Source organism: Tachypleus tridentatus, chromosome 5 (genome assembly GCF_004210375.1).
Source record: "Tachypleus tridentatus isolate NWPU-2018 chromosome 5, ASM421037v1, whole genome shotgun sequence".
NCBI lineage: Eukaryota > Metazoa > Arthropoda > Merostomata > Xiphosura > Limulidae > Tachypleus > Tachypleus tridentatus.
The window spans coordinates 5,055,957-5,073,285 of record NC_134829.1 but is presented as its reverse complement, the minus strand read 5'-3'; the positions used below and the strand labels follow the sequence as shown (position 1 = coordinate 5,073,285).

The 17,329-nt window shown below is 34.1% G+C and overlaps 1 protein-coding gene and 1 non-coding gene across 6 annotated transcripts in view; one reads left to right on the top strand and one right to left on the bottom strand.

The window, feature by feature from the left end:
* Positions 1-8,002: 8,002 nt before the first annotated feature.
* TRNAL-UAA (transfer RNA leucine (anticodon UAA)) lies at positions 8,003-8,086 on the top strand. Its single transcript has one exon. It is a non-coding gene; the product is annotated as a tRNA-Leu (tRNA).
* Positions 8,087-9,132: 1,046 nt separating this feature from the next.
* The window catches only part of LOC143250414 (uncharacterized), an 88,648-nt gene continuing 80,451 nt past the window's right edge, over positions 9,133-17,329 (bottom strand). For all 5 annotated transcript variants that reach the window (XM_076500871.1, XM_076500873.1, XM_076500872.1 and 2 more), the window contains 3 exons: positions 15,527-15,715; positions 13,504-13,686; positions 9,133-10,387 (listed from right to left, as the gene is read on the bottom strand). In XM_076500871.1, coding sequence (XP_076356986.1) covers positions 9,182-10,387; positions 13,504-13,686; positions 15,527-15,715 — 1,578 coding nt within the window. In that variant the 3' untranslated portion in view covers positions 9,133-9,181. The remainder of the gene's footprint in view (positions 10,388-13,503; positions 13,687-15,526; positions 15,716-17,329) is intronic.

The window sequence follows — 17,329 nt, the reverse complement described above, 5'->3', positions numbered from 1 at the left end:
AGTTTATTTAGAGAATGTAGAACTAACTCTTTCTCAACGATTGTTGTACTTGTCTATGGTGTTTTGGAGGCCGGGTATACATTGCACTGGGTTATTGTTTTGTAAGAAGCGTTTGTCATGATGTATATCTTGACAGTTAAGGTGTTTCTTGTGTCTCGTGACTGGTAATATCAGTGTTCTTAGTCCATCTTTGAGTGATGATATGTTTTTAGTTTTGTTCGGGGCACATTTTGGCTAATCTTGGAACTCTGTTTTGATGGAGTTGTAATAATTTAGCGATAATTTTTGGGCATATTGTAGGTGATTTGACAGCCGTATTCTACTTGGGGTGTATATACGTTTTATAGATTTTTACGATAGTATTAGATTTGAATCTTTCCTTGTTCCCTGTTATGAGTTTCAAATGGTTAATTCTTTTCATAATTGATTTATTAATGTTTTTGAAGTGATGGTATCTTTTGAAACAATCCCAAAGTGCGAAACGCGTTTTTGAGAAATGATTTGTTTGCTTGAAGTTAAGCACAAAGCCACTACAGGTATCGAAGTCCGGTTTCTAGCATTGTAAGTCCACAAACATACCACCGTGACACTGGAGGCTTGAGAAATGGTAAACAAGCTAGAAATTCTTTTATTCACTGTCTATGCACTCTTAAACTTTTGACCATGTCAGACCCGCTATGAAAGGTTAATATTAGACGTTTTTTTTGTTTTATATAAAACACTTCCAAGCAATAACATTAAAGTGCTCACAAAACCATTACTAAGGACATTTTGTTTGTAACAAACGTTCTATTTGTATTAATAACTGAGCTGAACATTATATAAATTTACTGACGGTAATTACTCAGTGGACAATCTTTCATTGAAAATTGGGCCTTATACAGACATCTAAGTTTCGAAGACCTTTTGAGCCATCTAGTGTTGATTCATATGAGTGTGAAACTATTGTACATAATATAGATAATCATATATTGTATCATATTTCTTAAATAACGACACCTCTTGAGATATCCACCCGTTTTATCGGTATACTCACCTACACCTAATATACATATTAATTTTATGACGTCATTCTTTCAAGACAAACAGTCCTGTCATTGGTAGTCAAGCTTCAAAATTAAACGAAATTTAAGAAAATAACCATAATTATTTTAATCAGAAATTAATAAACTTAAAATTAATACTCGAAAACCATAAACAAGAATTTCTAAAGAAGCAACAAGAATGAAACAATTATACTTCGAATATTTGAGTATTTTTTGTTTATTCCTTGCTTGTTTTCATGCTTACTTGTTTTTATTTCCACAAAAGTTTACATGTATTGCTGCAAAATAACATGCATATAAATTTAAACTAATTTGCCACAAAATAACATTTTTCCAGTTAGGCTAACCAAAGTAGTAGTTATTCCTGGTACTATTGTGGTGAAAATGTATGTGCGCTCGGGGGTCTTGTGGATATGATGTCAGTGGTTTATGTTTTTTTGCCTTTATTATGATAACCTACCTTCTGGGCTAAAATGTCAGTAAAAACATAAAATGATATGAGAATTTGTGGATAAAGAGGCGACTTACATTATTAAAGCTGTATATAGACCCATTACAGTTTTAATTTTGGGTCCGTGTATTCTCAAAGTAATTGTAAACCACAAATAAAGCTTGTGTGTATTATAATTCACCAGCAGAGACTCGCAAAATATTTGCGGTCAAATTAGTATTTTAATTCTAACAGATTACTTTACAAACAGGATTTCTAGAATAATACAAACTGAAATCGCCGACATCGAAATATTGTTTTAGGCCTAATATTCGTTAAGCCTTTATTAATTACGACCTATGTTCGATAAAATGGTAACTGTAATTTGTGTAAGTTTTTGCTTGAATTTAGTTAGGTTTAACCTTTATCGTACTGAATACTATCAGAAAATAACTTTATAATGTTGTTGTTTTTTCTACGGCCTAAAGTTATAGTTTTTAAAACTTTTCGTACGTTATTGTACAAAATGTGTACCAAAGTATATAAACACGAGCTTTTTACTTCCCTTCGTTGAAATGAAGTGGACGCGTATTTTCAGTCAGACAAAAAAGTGGGTTTTGTTAACACTGATTTTTTCATGTTTATTTTTTTTTCATTTCCATGGGTTCATGTATATCTCTAGGGCACCGCCTTATGAATTTTGTACCACCATGAAAAAAGGTATTTCTCAAATTTATCACCCCAGTGGCACAGAGATACGTCTGCGGACTTACAACACTGGAAACCGAGTTTCGATACCCGACGTGGGCAGAGCACAGATAACATCTTTTGTAACCTTATGCTTAACTTCAAACAAACAATACTTCCAATTTATCAATTTCGAATTTCAGGTAAGTAATGGCATATTAAAATATGTCTTTTTGTTAAGTATTGTCATCTAAAAATAAGCCTGACACTGGGAGAACTGTTTCGCTATTCAAGTGGATGCGAAAGAGTTTAACTATGACATATTCAAACTTTTAAGACAAACTTAAATACCTCACTGATTTAGAAACAGAATAATGAGATGTTCATCACTTGTTCTTGACTTATTAATATTCCTAGTTTCTTCGTGAAAAAACGTCTTAAAATTCCCTAGAACTAGCTGTAATCTTATGGCTTCTTTTATTAAACATTCACTAGCAGAAGGTCCCCCCGCTAATACAGTGGCAAGTCTGCAGATTTACAACGCTAAAATCAGGGATTCATTTCCCCTCGGTAGATTCAGCAGATAGCCTGATGTGGCTTTGCTATAAGAAAAACACACACACACACTTACAGTATGTAGCACTTAATAATTTTTATAAACCTCACAGTTAAGATATTGTGAAGACAAAGTCTGTGTCTTAATGGTATATCAATAAAACCAATATGCACTTCTGTCAGCACAAAAAAGAAAGATTTAAAGTTATAATTTTAATACAATGGTTTTTCCAAGCTGCTTGTTCATGTGAGATATAAAGATATGTTAGGTACTTTTGAAAATTTTTTAACAAACACAGAACGTATCAGACCAAATGGTATTTTGTGTTTCAAGAAATAAAAATGTTAAGGCTAGTTTTTTTTCACTAGCAAAATTAAAATATTTGTTATTAAATGTGAAATATAAACTACTGAATGTCACATTTAACTTGCAGACTATAGATGATAAATTAGTTATTTTGTTAGTGAAAATAAATTTGAAGGTTTTTAGTCTTGTAACTATTGTAACACGTGTTACATCAAGTCATTTAAGTAATCTGGTAGACATGTTTCAACAATTCATTAAAGTTGTTCTAACTGTCACAAGAGGGAGGGGTGACTAAAAGAAACTGCATATTTTTACACTAGAAGGTTTCAGTATAAAGTATTTGTTTGTAGAATCTTTATCCAAACCACAGAATCTCATGTTACTCTTTATTCTATAGAGTGCATCTGATGTTTGTAGAATCTTTATCCAAACCACAGAATCTCATGTTACTCTTTATTCTATAGAGTGCATCTGATAAAAAATGTTTTGTTACTGATGAAAGTTAGTACTTCTGGTACAAACATATTTTAATTCTAAAAGTCAACATTTACAAGAATGTTTAATAATAATAGTATTTCAAATATTCAATAAATAATTTATGAAACATGTAGTGAGATGTTTTTCTTATAAAAATATCTAATAATCACACTAAGTGTTAAATATGTAATGTATGAGGAATGTGTGAGAATTTTCAAACAAACTAAAATTTCAAATAGCCACATTTATTGAAGTGATTAATATATAATTTGTAACTGTGAGATTATAGATTGTTTAGTACTGAAGATCACATAAGGTGTAGAACTTTCGGTGAAAATATTTCTATAAAAACTAGAATATTAATAAGTTCACTACTTTAAAATTATCAATAAACCAGTTGTAAGCCACAAAGAAATGTTTCATTTTGTTTATAAGAATTATTAAAAATGTTACTCATGGAAAAACAATAATGCATCAACATAATGAATCCCCTGAGCAATCTTTAATCTTACACACCTCAATCAGGTTGTTAACCTTTCTGTTTTCAGGTAAAACAATTTCTACAATTTTAACTTGTAGCTCTTCTCCAACAATTCAATGTTATCCTTGAGGAAGAGATCCCAAAACTGTATACAGTACTCTAAATGAGACCTTATAAGTGATCTAAAATAATAATATCCCCTGTCTTATGTTCAATAAATCTACCCAAAAACCTGTTTGTCCTATAACTAGCTACAATACTCTGTTTAGACGACTTAAGTGACTTTTCAATGACAATATTTTTTCTTCAACCACAGTAGTTGATGTATTTCAATTTAACTGTAACAATAACATGGATTGTGAAACCCTATATGAATGAACAATGTTTATTACATCCTTTAAATACTGAACTAACATTAGCCAACCTCCAGTCTTCTAATACCCTTCTACTAATCAATAACCTATAAAATATATTAGCTAGAGATTCACAAATATAATCTTTAAGTTCCTTTAAAACTCTACAATGGAAATTCTCTTGTTCAGGAGATTTATAAATTTTTAGGTTTCCAAGTTTTTCTCTTACAACTTAGAATCATATACTTCATATTACTGTTTTTTCCATACATTAAATGTTTTATTTGAGGCACAATACTTGTATCTTCCTTCATAAAAAAACTGAAGAGAACATATGATTTATTATTTTATCATCTGAACATTCTGAGACCAGCTCCCAATTACCACTTTTAAGAGGTCCAATCCCCGTTTTGCTTACTTATCGTATACATAAAGAATTCCTTATCAACCAACTCTCGTGATTTCCTACAGTCCTCCATGTCATAATTTATTGTTTATCCCTATTATGATCTATTAAACCATACTGGCTTATTCTGATCTGTTGATTCTTTATTTTCTGTAGGTGCATCTATTTTTCCCTAAGTGCTTCCCACATCTGTTCAAGATCCCAACTCTTTAGATGCTACATCATGTCTCACTCCATCAAAATTGACTTTCCTAATGTTTGTTATCACGGTACCATTCTTCCTCAGTTCTACATCTAGTAACATCCTCACCTAACAGTTCAATGGTTATTTGAGCTAACATCCTCAAAACCATAGCTCTGTCTAACCTATTTACATCTGATAATAATATTAAACCTATCTTTCTTTCTTGTAGGTTCTATCACCAGTTGGTGTGTAAAATTATCCTGAACAATTTCCATAAACCTAACCACTCCTTCACTGTCAGACTCAATTTTTCCAATCAATACCCCTGAAATTAAAATATCCCATAATAACAACATATTTTTTGAACTACCATTGTGATCTCATTGTACAATTTCTCATTAACTTTGACATTCTGACCTGGTGGTCTATAATAAATACCAATAACAAGACTTTTTCCTTTTTATCCATCAACTCAAACTGACTCAACCTCAGTGCTGTTATATGCTGTAGTTCAATGGGATACAATTTAAAGCTGCTGCTTTGTCCAGTGCTCTATCTTAAGTAAATAATCTGTACTCTGATATTTCAAAAAAAAACTGTTCAAATACAACTAAGTTGTAGTGATACCAGTAATATCAAACTGTTCAAATCCAACCAAGTTGTAGTGATAACAGTAACATCAAACTGTTCAAATCCAACCAAGTTGTAGTGATAACAGTAACATCAAACTGTTCAAATCCAACCAAGTTGTAGTGATAACAGTAACATCAAACTGTTCAAATCCAACCAAGTTGTAGTGATAACAGTAACATCAAACTGTTCAAATCCAACCAAGTTGTAGTGATAACAGTAACATCAAACTCCTCAGTTTCCACAACTGTTTTGAACTCATCAGTTTTATTTCTAATTCTCCTAACATTATAACAGTAACAATTAATCATATATTTTAAAATACATCCATGTTTTATGTTGGTTGTATATGTTTTCCTGTCAATTATATTTTCTATTTTACTAATATCATAGCCTAATCCTCTGTCTAGCCCTAATTTAAATCTACCACTACAATTACTAGACCTGCCTTGTTTAAGTGTGTGTCATCCATACCAAACTTTTTGTTAAAATTGCCCACAAATCCTATTTCTTCATCCCTACATACTGACCTGACCCTGGCATTCAATCATAGTGACCTACTTAGTTTTTAAATGTGTTCTCATCAGTGTTTTGTACTTAACACTATATTCATCAGGTCCATCTTTTGATTTGGTTTGTTTTGAATTTCACGCAAAGCTACACGAGGGCTATCTGTGCTAGCCATTCCTAATTTAGCAGTGTAAGACTAGAGGTAAGGCAGCTAGTCATCACCACCCACCGCCAACTCTTGGGCTACTCTTTTACCAACGAATAGTGGGATTGACCACATTATAACATCCCCACTGCTGAAAGAGCGAGCATGTTTGGTGTGATGGAGATTTGAACCTGCGACCCTCAGATTACGAGTCGAGTGCCTTAACTACCTGGCCAGATCCAACTTTCTTTATATCATTAACCCAAACATGTTCCACAAAAAGTGAACTGCTGGTAGTACCTCTGGTTCTATCAATTATACCCTGTATCATATCCCTGCTCCTGGACATCATAAGTGTAATCTGTAACTACTTTTTACTACACATACCACTATATCTACATGTATAACTAGAGTCACTGAAGCTGTAACTTCCCTGTTCTTTACATTGTCATCCTTTGTGATCCAATCTGTTTGATTTATCTGCTTGGAACTGGTTGTTTGACCTAAACCCAAGCCCATCCTTGCTTCCTAAATGCATTATTATCCAATCTTTCAGCCATGTATACATGGTTTTATAAGTATCCTCGTGACAGCTTAATATCAAACTTATTGACCATTTCTTCACCTAGGTCAGTGTTGTAAATCAGAAACAGTAAAGGTCCTAAACACAGAGTCATGACAAAGTACCCCACTTGTGACATTAATCCAGTGTGAATGAACTCCAGTTACAAAAGCTTTTCCTTCCATCTAACCACATTTGTATCCATGTTATCCTCCACATCTATAGAAATAATTATTTAATAAATCTTTCATAAGTGACCTTCTCAAATGTCCAGATACAAAAAATTTCTACCTAAAATACTTAAAAATGTGTTTAAAGAATTTTTCACATTCGATCAGTGTCTCCAGTTAATGTAAATGCTTATATCACAACTGATAATTCTTTAAATATTCCTTTAAATTTTTTTTTGAAATTTGGGTGTCAAATTTTTGTTATTTCTTACAGCCATGTACTAGCCATTCTAAAACTTCAGTTCCTAGGTCAAAACGCTGTTCTCTCCTGATCAATAAAAGTGTTAAATTTTTGTTATTTCTTACAGCCATGTACTAGCCATTCTAAAACTTCAGTTCCTAGGTCAAAACGCTGTTCTCTCCTGATCAATAAAAGTGTTAATACCCATACCAGTCGTTCTGAGATACATTTTTATTTGAAGTGGGTTTCTCGTTATCAAGAAAATATGCTCTATTGCTAAGAGTAAAACTAATAGACTTTTAACTTTTGGCATAATAATTACAAGTCACATGAGGTATCTACAATAAACACTGGTAAGGCTTACTTCGGAAATATACGTTCACAGTTATATTTTAGTCTCCTTGTTTACGACCGAGATAATACTAACGTATATAAAAGGATTTATACAAGATTAGAGTATGATTCTACGACTTATAGTTGTGTTATAAAATGTACGCTACGTTTTGGAGCATATATAGTTTATGTGAAATATGGTTAGATTATTTGCAAGTTACAAATATCCCCAATTTAAAACTTATATGAAACCACTGATAGCCGGACATACCTTTCCAGGCAGTTGACTACCTTTTCTCTGCTTAATAATTCAAAATTATAAAAATTGTATTGCAACTGATGGAATATATGTTATTCTATGGAAGTACTGTATTCACAGTCTATTATACAAGTTCCAATAATTTAAAAGATAAAAAAGTTAAATAACAGTAAACAATGAAAATAAGTTTTATTCTATTTGTAACTTTAAAATAATGCTGATTACCGTCAGAATGGCCGAGTGGTCTAAGGCGCCAGACTTAAGTTCTGGTCCTCGTAAGAGGGCGTGGGTTCGAACCCCACTTCTGACAAAAGAAGAATTAGTTTTAGTCTTCAAAGATGTTTTAGTAATTTTCAAACTCGCATGCATTGGAAGAACACCATTCACTTTTCAACATTTCCTTTTTAGTAATTTTAGAAGTGTATTCAATAACTGAAATATATATTTCCTTAAACTATCAAGGACACAATATATATAATAATAATTTACTATAGTATTATGATATATTTATTTAAACAGACCCGAACAGATGCGAAAAATACTCTGGTTATGGGTATTCGCGAAACATAAATGGAGACATTTGTGTTCTATATATTGTGTGAATTGTGTTCCATGTTACTTACTTAGTAAATAAATTATGAGTAACATTTATTCGCAAAGAAAATCACACGACGCACACACCAACACAAAATATAGTGAACTATATAAAATTTATTTTTAATATCTTGATAATATGTAAGAGTTTTCAGTTAATATTTCTAGCAAAATAAAATGGATTAATAACTAGCTATCCATCACGCATATCTTCATGTCTGTGTTGATTTAAACGAATAATGTAAATTCAAAGATCAAATAAGTTACTCATTATTTCTCATTATTAGCTGTCGTATTCTTAAACACTTTTTATACGCTTTAAATAAAGCCAACAGATGGCGCTAATTTACTTTTTATATTTTCACTCGGAGTAAATAATGTTATATTTACCGCACTACTCTTGACGTAAGTTTCTACGTACTGAAAGAATACCGTCAGATGTCGCCAAGTTACTTGTATAGTTTGACTTTATTTGATGCTTGTAGACTTTGGTATGATAACCCTTTCGTCTTTGTTTTGATAATGTTTGGGTGTGTTGAATGTACCATTTGATTGTCAATACGAATACCACGTATTTGTTAATAACCTATTTCATTAGAAACGCCCAACTTGCACTAAATGTTCTTATGGTGTCCTCGTTTAGTTAGTTTAGTAAGATGGTTGATATCGAGTTACAAAGATCTTTCAAGATGTTTTCTGAGTATGCTCCAGTCATGAAAATCTCCAGTGTAATTTGCATTAATCCAGAATAAAACGAAAGATAAACAAAAAAACTATATATATATGTATAAAAACAAAGCTACAGCATTGTTTACACTACACTAGAACCGTTTAAAGACTCTCTCATAATTTGGTTTTTCATTTCAATTCCACGACGTGCATAATTAACAGGTCTGACACTTGAGACGTAACGAGAATAATAGTCAGGAATATACTTGTAATTGTCATAATTATTTAAAGTCTGAAAATTATGAATGTCTGCACGTCGAGTAACAGGTTTGTTATATTCTACTTGAGAAGTGGGGTCGAGGTGGCGATAACTTGAACTAGGAAGATATGGAGCACCAGACTGTCCACCCGAGTGTTCACTTATATTTGTTAGCTCCTTGTGTTGAGGGCCTAAGTTACTAACAGACGAGTAGCGATAATTACAAGAGCTTTCAATATAAGCCAACTGGTCAGTTTGTCCTTTTGTATTTGAAACGTTTATATAACTACTATCTCTAGGATATTTACGTTCATTCCCAAACGCGGCCAGGTCTCGTTGTTGTATGGACTGAGGAATGTAATCACTTTTAGGTCTAGCACCAAGTTTTTCAAAGTCTGTTTGAAGTCTTTGAACTACGCCGGGCGCTTGGTAACTCCTGGCCTTCATCCTCATGGGATAATGGTTAGAGAGGTCTCTGTCCTTCACAGGAACAGGGTAACGTGTAGGACACGTCTTACGAAATGCGGTATTGTGCCATTCTGGTGAATATACATTAGTAGCCTCACTCAGATCTGTCTTTCCATCTCCCCCTAGTACTAATTCTTCTGACTTTGACCGCATCAAGCCAGTAATGTTTATTATGTTCTTTCTTTTGGTTACAGACTGTGACCAATGTTGTATGGCGGGCTGCCTGATGCACGTGTTTGTTACCGAACTTTGGTCCGTGGAAAACCCTGATTTATCTTTAAATTCGTTCTTTTTTGATTCAACCCAACTCTGAAGATCTGCTCTTATGTTACTTAACTGCCCCAACCGTTGTTTCTTAAGTTCGAGCCTGTCTGCAAACGTCCTCCTCTCCATCCTTTCCATACACTCTATTCTTTCATTGGCAACCTTTTCCTTAATTGACTGGCTGAATTTAAAAGGTGACTTCTGAGTACTCTGCTCCAAATGAATTATCTTACTGTTCAAATTATCGTGTGCGGTTTCGATGTGTTCAATAAGTTCCTGTTTGTCAGATTCTAACTTTTTCTCAACATGGTAAAAGAATGGGGCACAGTAACATGTATAACCAGCTCCAACAGGAACCTGCAAAGTAAACCATTTTATAGTAACTTTTGTTTTGTAAAATACACATTAATAAAACGTATACTTTTAGTGATGTCGCTGCTTTCGAAACTCAGCATTGTTATTTCTGGCGAAGAAAAACACGATGTAATAGGTTCGGTAATATGTTGAATATTTAAAAGTCCGTTTTCATTGCCGTTAAACACAAAATTACTCCATAAACTGTCTGTGTTATCCCAGTGCAAGGATCAAACCCAGATATATCAGGTCCTCCAGAATACTGATGATTCACTGTGTTTCCGTTTTCAAAAATGGGATAAAAAAAAACTACGAGTTTTTAATAATTTTATTCGATTTACCTAAAAAAATCTTGCAACTTAAAACATATGAAAAAATTATACAATAACAGGAGAAATGTATTAAATAAAATATTATTAAAGTAAAGTAAACTCATATTGTGGTGGATCACGTTCAGTCACATTTTACACAGGTTGGTCATTTTAACGTCACGGTGAAAACTACAGATTTACAAAACCACTGAAATATAGGTTGTTAACCTCACAACAAAGTCAGTGTAAGCTATAAATTTACAACACCACAGAAATATGTTTGTAAACTTACAACAAGTTCAGAGAAAAAGGTTTAATAATTTTACACAGTCACAAAGAAATATATATTGACAGTTACAGTATCATAAGAATAGTAAGTTTACAGCCATAAGGAAACAAAAGTTGATAAGTTTACAGTAACAATAAGAAGTTGGTATACGTTGTTAGATTTACAAAATTACGTTAAAACGTTTCATATAGTTTGGTGAATTCACAAATCTGTAGAACGTTTCACGATGTTGTCAAATTTATAGTTGCAGCGAAATTAAAAAAAAAAAAACTTTAGATAATCACTCTGAAAAGTCCAATGGGTTCAGTTATGTTGACTTATTGAATTTCGCACAAAGCTACTCGAGGCCTGTCTATGTTAGTTGTCCTTAATTTTGAAGTGAAGGAAGCTAGTAAAACAACATTTCCCGCCAGGTCTTGAGCTGCACGTTGTCTAACGAATAGTGGAGTTGAGTGTAGTATTATAATGTTCCCACGGATAGAAGGTTAAGCATGTTCCGTTGTGGGATTCGAACCCACGACCCACACATTGGGAGTCGAAAGCTCTAATTACTAGGCGACGCTAGATATAAAATTAGGTGTCGTTATTAAGTTATTGTGAAAAGCAGGATAAACCATTTGGTTTGAATTTCGCCCAAAGATGTTCGTCTCCAATTTAGAAGTGAAAGGGAAGGCAGCTAGTCATCACCACCCACCGCCAACCTCTTGGACTACTCTTTTACCAACGAACAGTGAAATTGAACGACACATTATAACGACCCCCATGGTTGAAAAGAGGGGCATGTTTTGTGGTTTGTTTGTTTTTTGTAATTTCGCACAAAGCTACACGAGGGCTATTTGCGCTGACCGTCTCTAATTTAGCACGGTAAGACTAGAGAAAAGGCAGCTAGTCATCACCACCCACCACCAACTCTTGGGCTACTCCTTTACCAACGAATAATGGGATTAACCGTCACATTATAACGCTCCCACAGCTGAAAGGGCGAGCATGTTTGGCGCGACGGGGATGCGAACTCGCGACCCTCAGATAACGAATTGCAGCCTTAACCCACCTGGCCATGTCGGTCGTATGGAGTGGGGAATTCAAACCTGCGAATCTCAGATTGCGAGACAAATGCCCTAACCATCTTGTCCTTACACAAAAGGTAAAATCCCACTAAAATGTACTGCGTTTAATTCAGTTATAATTACTTTTAACTAGTACCAGTTATAATTACTTTAATAGATTTTGATTCTCTTTTTGTAGCTTGAATAATTTGGTCAAATTCGGAAAATACATAACTGAAGAACGATGCAGAACTCATTTTACAAAATAAAATATGTCAAAATTTAATATTTAATCATATAGCTCACCTTTTATGAAGTCCGGTTGTAAAGTAACATTTAAGAGAAACTCCGTAGGTTGGGATATTGCATTAGGAATAAGTACATGGTGTCATTATTGCACGAGTTTATAGCATGTGCATTAGACATCGGTGAACGTAATTCTGACGTCACTTATTAACTTTTATACACACGTTTTGTTGTTGCTTTTTGAAAAGTAAATTTATTGAAAGTAATTTTACCCATTTTTAAAGGGAAATCATTTTACATTAGGAAACAAAACTATCGTATCCACTAACGAGGTTCATGTTCTTACTAAAGCATTGTATTACATTAGGAAACAAAACTATCCACTAACGAGGTTCATGTTCTAACGAAAACATTGTATTACATTAGGAAACAAAACTATCGTATCCACTAACGAGGTTCATGTTCTTACTAAAACATTGTATTACATTAGGAAACAAAACTATCGTGTCCACTAACGAGGTTCATGTTCTCACTAAAACATTGTATTACATTAGGAAACAAAACTATCGTGTCCACTAACGAGGTTCATGTTCTTACTAAAACATTGTATTACATTAGGAAACAAAACTATCGTGTCCACTAACGAGGTTCATGTTCTCACTAAAACATTGTATTACATTAGGAAACAAAACTATCGTGTCCACTAACGAGGTTCATGTTCTCACTAAAACATTGTATTACATTAGGAAACAAAACTATCGTGTCCACTAACGAGGTTCATGTTCTTACTAAAACATTGTATTACATTAGGAAACAAAACTATCGTGTCCACTAACGAGGTTCATGTTCTTACGAAAACATTGTATTACATTAGGAAACAAAACTATCGTGTCCACTAACGAGGTTCATGTTCTCACTAAAACATTGTATTACATTAGGAAACAAAACTATCCACTAACGAGGTTCATGTTCTTACTAAAACATTGTATTACATTAGGAAACAAAACTATCGTGTCCACTAACGAGGTTCATGTTCTTACTAAAACATTGTATTACATTAGGAAACAAAACTATCGTGTCCACTAACGAGGTTCATGTTCTTACGAAAACATTGTATTACATTAGGAAACAAAACTATCGTGTCCACTAACGAGGTTCATGTTCTTACGAAAATATTGCATTACATTAGGAAACAAAACTATCCACTAACGAGGTTCATGTTCTTACCTTGTTATTGTTCCCAGACAAGTTGACAAAATACTGTTTTTCCTTCTGTGTCGGTTCTGATCTCATCTTCAGAATAGGAAAGGACGAGAGACTAGAAAATGTATGAAATCCGTATGGACACCAGAGGCCACTTGTACTCTGACCCTTCTCATCATGGAAACGGACATTATGACCTCGTTTGCTCTGCATATAAGACAGAATTTTGACTTGTTTAATTAAACGAAATGTTCTCAAGCCTAAACATGAATGACTATTTTTCTCGAGTATTTAAATTTACTAACCTAAGCTGTAAGCCTATTTCATCATGTAACAAGAGAAGTGAAAAACCCTCAGTGGCACACGTCTGTGGAATTATACCGCTAAGAACTGGGTTTCGATACCCGTGGTGGACAAAGCACAGACTGTGTAACCTTATGCTTAATTCAAAACAAACAAACAAACAGTAGTTAAATGACGTTTGATGGTGAAGAAGTCACTTTAAGACAATAAGGTTTGAAGGTGAGGTTTTGTCATCATTGGGTACCCTTGTCGATGTTTTAATTTTGTTACTCTGTTCAACTGCTAATAAACATTTTATTAATGCCTAATGAAACCGTCTTCAAACTTTCTTGTTAAGATGGTAGTTTTTTAAACCCGAAGAGTTACTTTTGTGTCTTGAGATAAACTGTTACCCTTAATAAGTAGTCGCTTAGCGACTTGTTTTGCAATTAAACTAATTGGAACCGTTAACGCATAGTTTAAACAGTCGCATAATTAATTGTTCTGGTGTTTATTAAACATCCGACTCATTTACAAACAAGTCGTTTTGCGATCCCAGCTCCAATTTTTACAAAGATTATTTATGGTTAAATAGTTATATAAAATAATTTAAAACCTTTCTGTAGCAAACAAATTACAGGCACATACATCTTGGTAAAAGTGTAGTCGAATATACATTTAGGGTGTCATATGTTTTAAAATGTATCAAAAACACACTGGAAAAACGTAGTTAAACACGCATGTAAGGTTATATTTTATTTGTTTTCAAACACTTGATCAAAGCTACTCGAACTATCTGCGATAGCCGTCCTTAGAAAGAACAAAGACAGCAGCGCCCATCGTCAACTCTTGGGCTACTCTGATTTGACCAAATAGCAACACTCAACCGTTATATGTAAAGAACATCATTGCCCCAAGGGGCGGAGCGCATTTTGTTTTTATTTTCTGAGGTTTGACATGGGCTGGTGGTTAAAGCGTTCAACTCGTAATCTGCGGGTCACGAGTTCGAATCTCCGTCACCAAACGTGCCCGCTCTTTCAGCCGTGGGAACGTTATAACGCGACAATCAATCTCAATATTTGTTGATAAAAGGGTAGCATAAGAATTAGCGGTGGGTGTTGCTGTCTAGCTACCTTCTCTCTAGCCTATTACTGCTAAATTAGGTAGGGCTAGCGCAGACAGCCCTCGAGTATATTTGCACAAAATGTAAAACAATTCAAACTAAAACCTTTTTAATGGTAACAGAATACAAATGCGGACCACCAAGTTAAGCAGCGTGTATTCCTGACAAAGAACGTCTTATCCGTTTGTTTTTCACAAAAAGCTATACGAGAGCTAGCCGGCCTTAATTTAGCAGTGTAAAACTAGAGGGAAGACAGCTAGCCATCACAACCCCACCGCCAACTCTTGGGATACTCTTTTAACCAACGAATATTGGCATTGATCGTCACATTATAATGCCCCCACGGCAAAAAGGGCGAGCATGTTTGGTGAGGCGGGGATATGAACCCGTGACCCTCAGATGACGAGTGAAATGCCACAACTACCTGGCCATGCCGGACCTAAGAATCCAAGATACGAACTTAGAGCAACATAAGGTACCACCATGCCGGACCTAAGAATCCAAGATACGAACTTAGAGCAACATAAGGTACCGCCATGCCGGACCTAAGAATCCAAGATACGAACTTAGAGCAACATAAGGTACCGCCATGCCGGACCTAAGAATCCAAGATACGAACTTAGAGCAACATAAGGTACCTACTTTTTTCTTTTCCTTCTTCTGCCTACAACCGCTGTCTTTACTGCCTTGAGACGTTTCGCTTCCTTTACCACGCCTCTTCATGGACTTATTCTCTCTTTTTTTCCCGTTTCTTGGAGGTGGATTGGAGAGAAATTCTGCAATATCTGAAAACTCCTTTCTGTTGGCAAGATCTAAAGAGATGTCCCCTTGCTACAAACAGAAGTATGTCATGTTTACAATCTGTCACTATGTAGAGCAAAACACATGTACTATCTAAAGAGATGTCCCCTTGCTACAAACAGAAGCATGTCATGTTTACAATCTGTCACTATGTAGAGCAAAACACTTGTACTATCTAAAGAGATGCCCCCTTGCTACAAACAGAAGTATGTCATGTTTACAATCTGTCACTATGTAGAACAAAACACATGTACTATCTAAAGAGATGTCCCCTTGCTACAAACAGAAGCATGTCATCTTTACAATCTGTCACTATGTAGAGCAAAACACATGTACTATCTAAAGAGATGTCCCCTTGCTACAAACAGAAGTATACCATGTTTACAATCTGTCACTATGTAGAACAAAACACATGTACTATCTAAAGAGATGTCCCCTTGCTACAAACAGAAGTATATCATGTTTACAATCTGTCACTATGTAGAACAAAACACATGTACACTCTAAAGAGATGTCCCCTTGCTACAAACAGAAGTATATCATGTTTACAATCTGTCACTATGTAGAGCAAAACACATGTACTATCTAAAGAGATGTCCCCTTGCTACAAACAGAAGTATGTCATGTTTACAATCTGTCACTATGTAGAACAAAACACATGTACTATCTAAAGAGATGTCCCCTTGCTACAAACAGAAGTATGTCATGTTTACAATCTGTCACAATGTAGAACAAAACACATGTACTATCTAAAGAGATGTCCCCTTGCTACAAACAGAAGTATATCATCTTTACAATCTGTCACTATGTAGAGCAAAACACATGTACTATCTAAAGAGATGTCCCCTTGCTACAAACAGAAGTATGTCATGTTTACAATCTGTCACTATGTAGAGCAAAACACATGTACTATCTAAAGAGATGTCCCCTTGCTACAAACAGAAGTATGTCATGTTTACAATCTGTCACTATGTAGAACAAAACACATGTACTATCTAAAGAGATGTCCCCTTGCTACAAACAGAAGTATGTCATGTTTACAATCTGTCACTATGTAGAACAAAACACATGTACTATCTAAAGAGATGTCCCCTTGCTACAAACAGAAGTATATCATCTTTACAATCTGTCACTATGTAGAGCAAAACACATGTACAATATTAGAAGATATTTTAATAAGTTATTTTAACGACTTTTATCAAATATATTATTGGTACAAAGGAAGTTGGTAATCTTTTCGAGTTTTCCTTGAGTTCCGTTCTCTATCAGAGAAACAAGACATTATTTTCTCTTCTCATAACACTATGTAACACAAATTTTGATCCTGGATAGTATGTGTTATTTCTTAATTGCTTATGTTGTAAAAGTACAGAAAATGGCCATTATTTCCTTCAAACTTTACTTTTGTGACCTGGATAATAAAATTTAGAAATTAACCTATTTTCTATGTAAAAACTTTCTTTTCCATTTACTTTAGGCATAAGCTATTGGGAAATAACACTTTCTGCCCAGGAACAAGAAAAAGTTAAAAATTCTGTTACAGCATTATGAACATCATATCCTAATTATTACAATAACTTTTATTTATTGTACTTAGTTGTAACGACTGTTTATAAAGACGTATATATTATGCACTTACAAAAT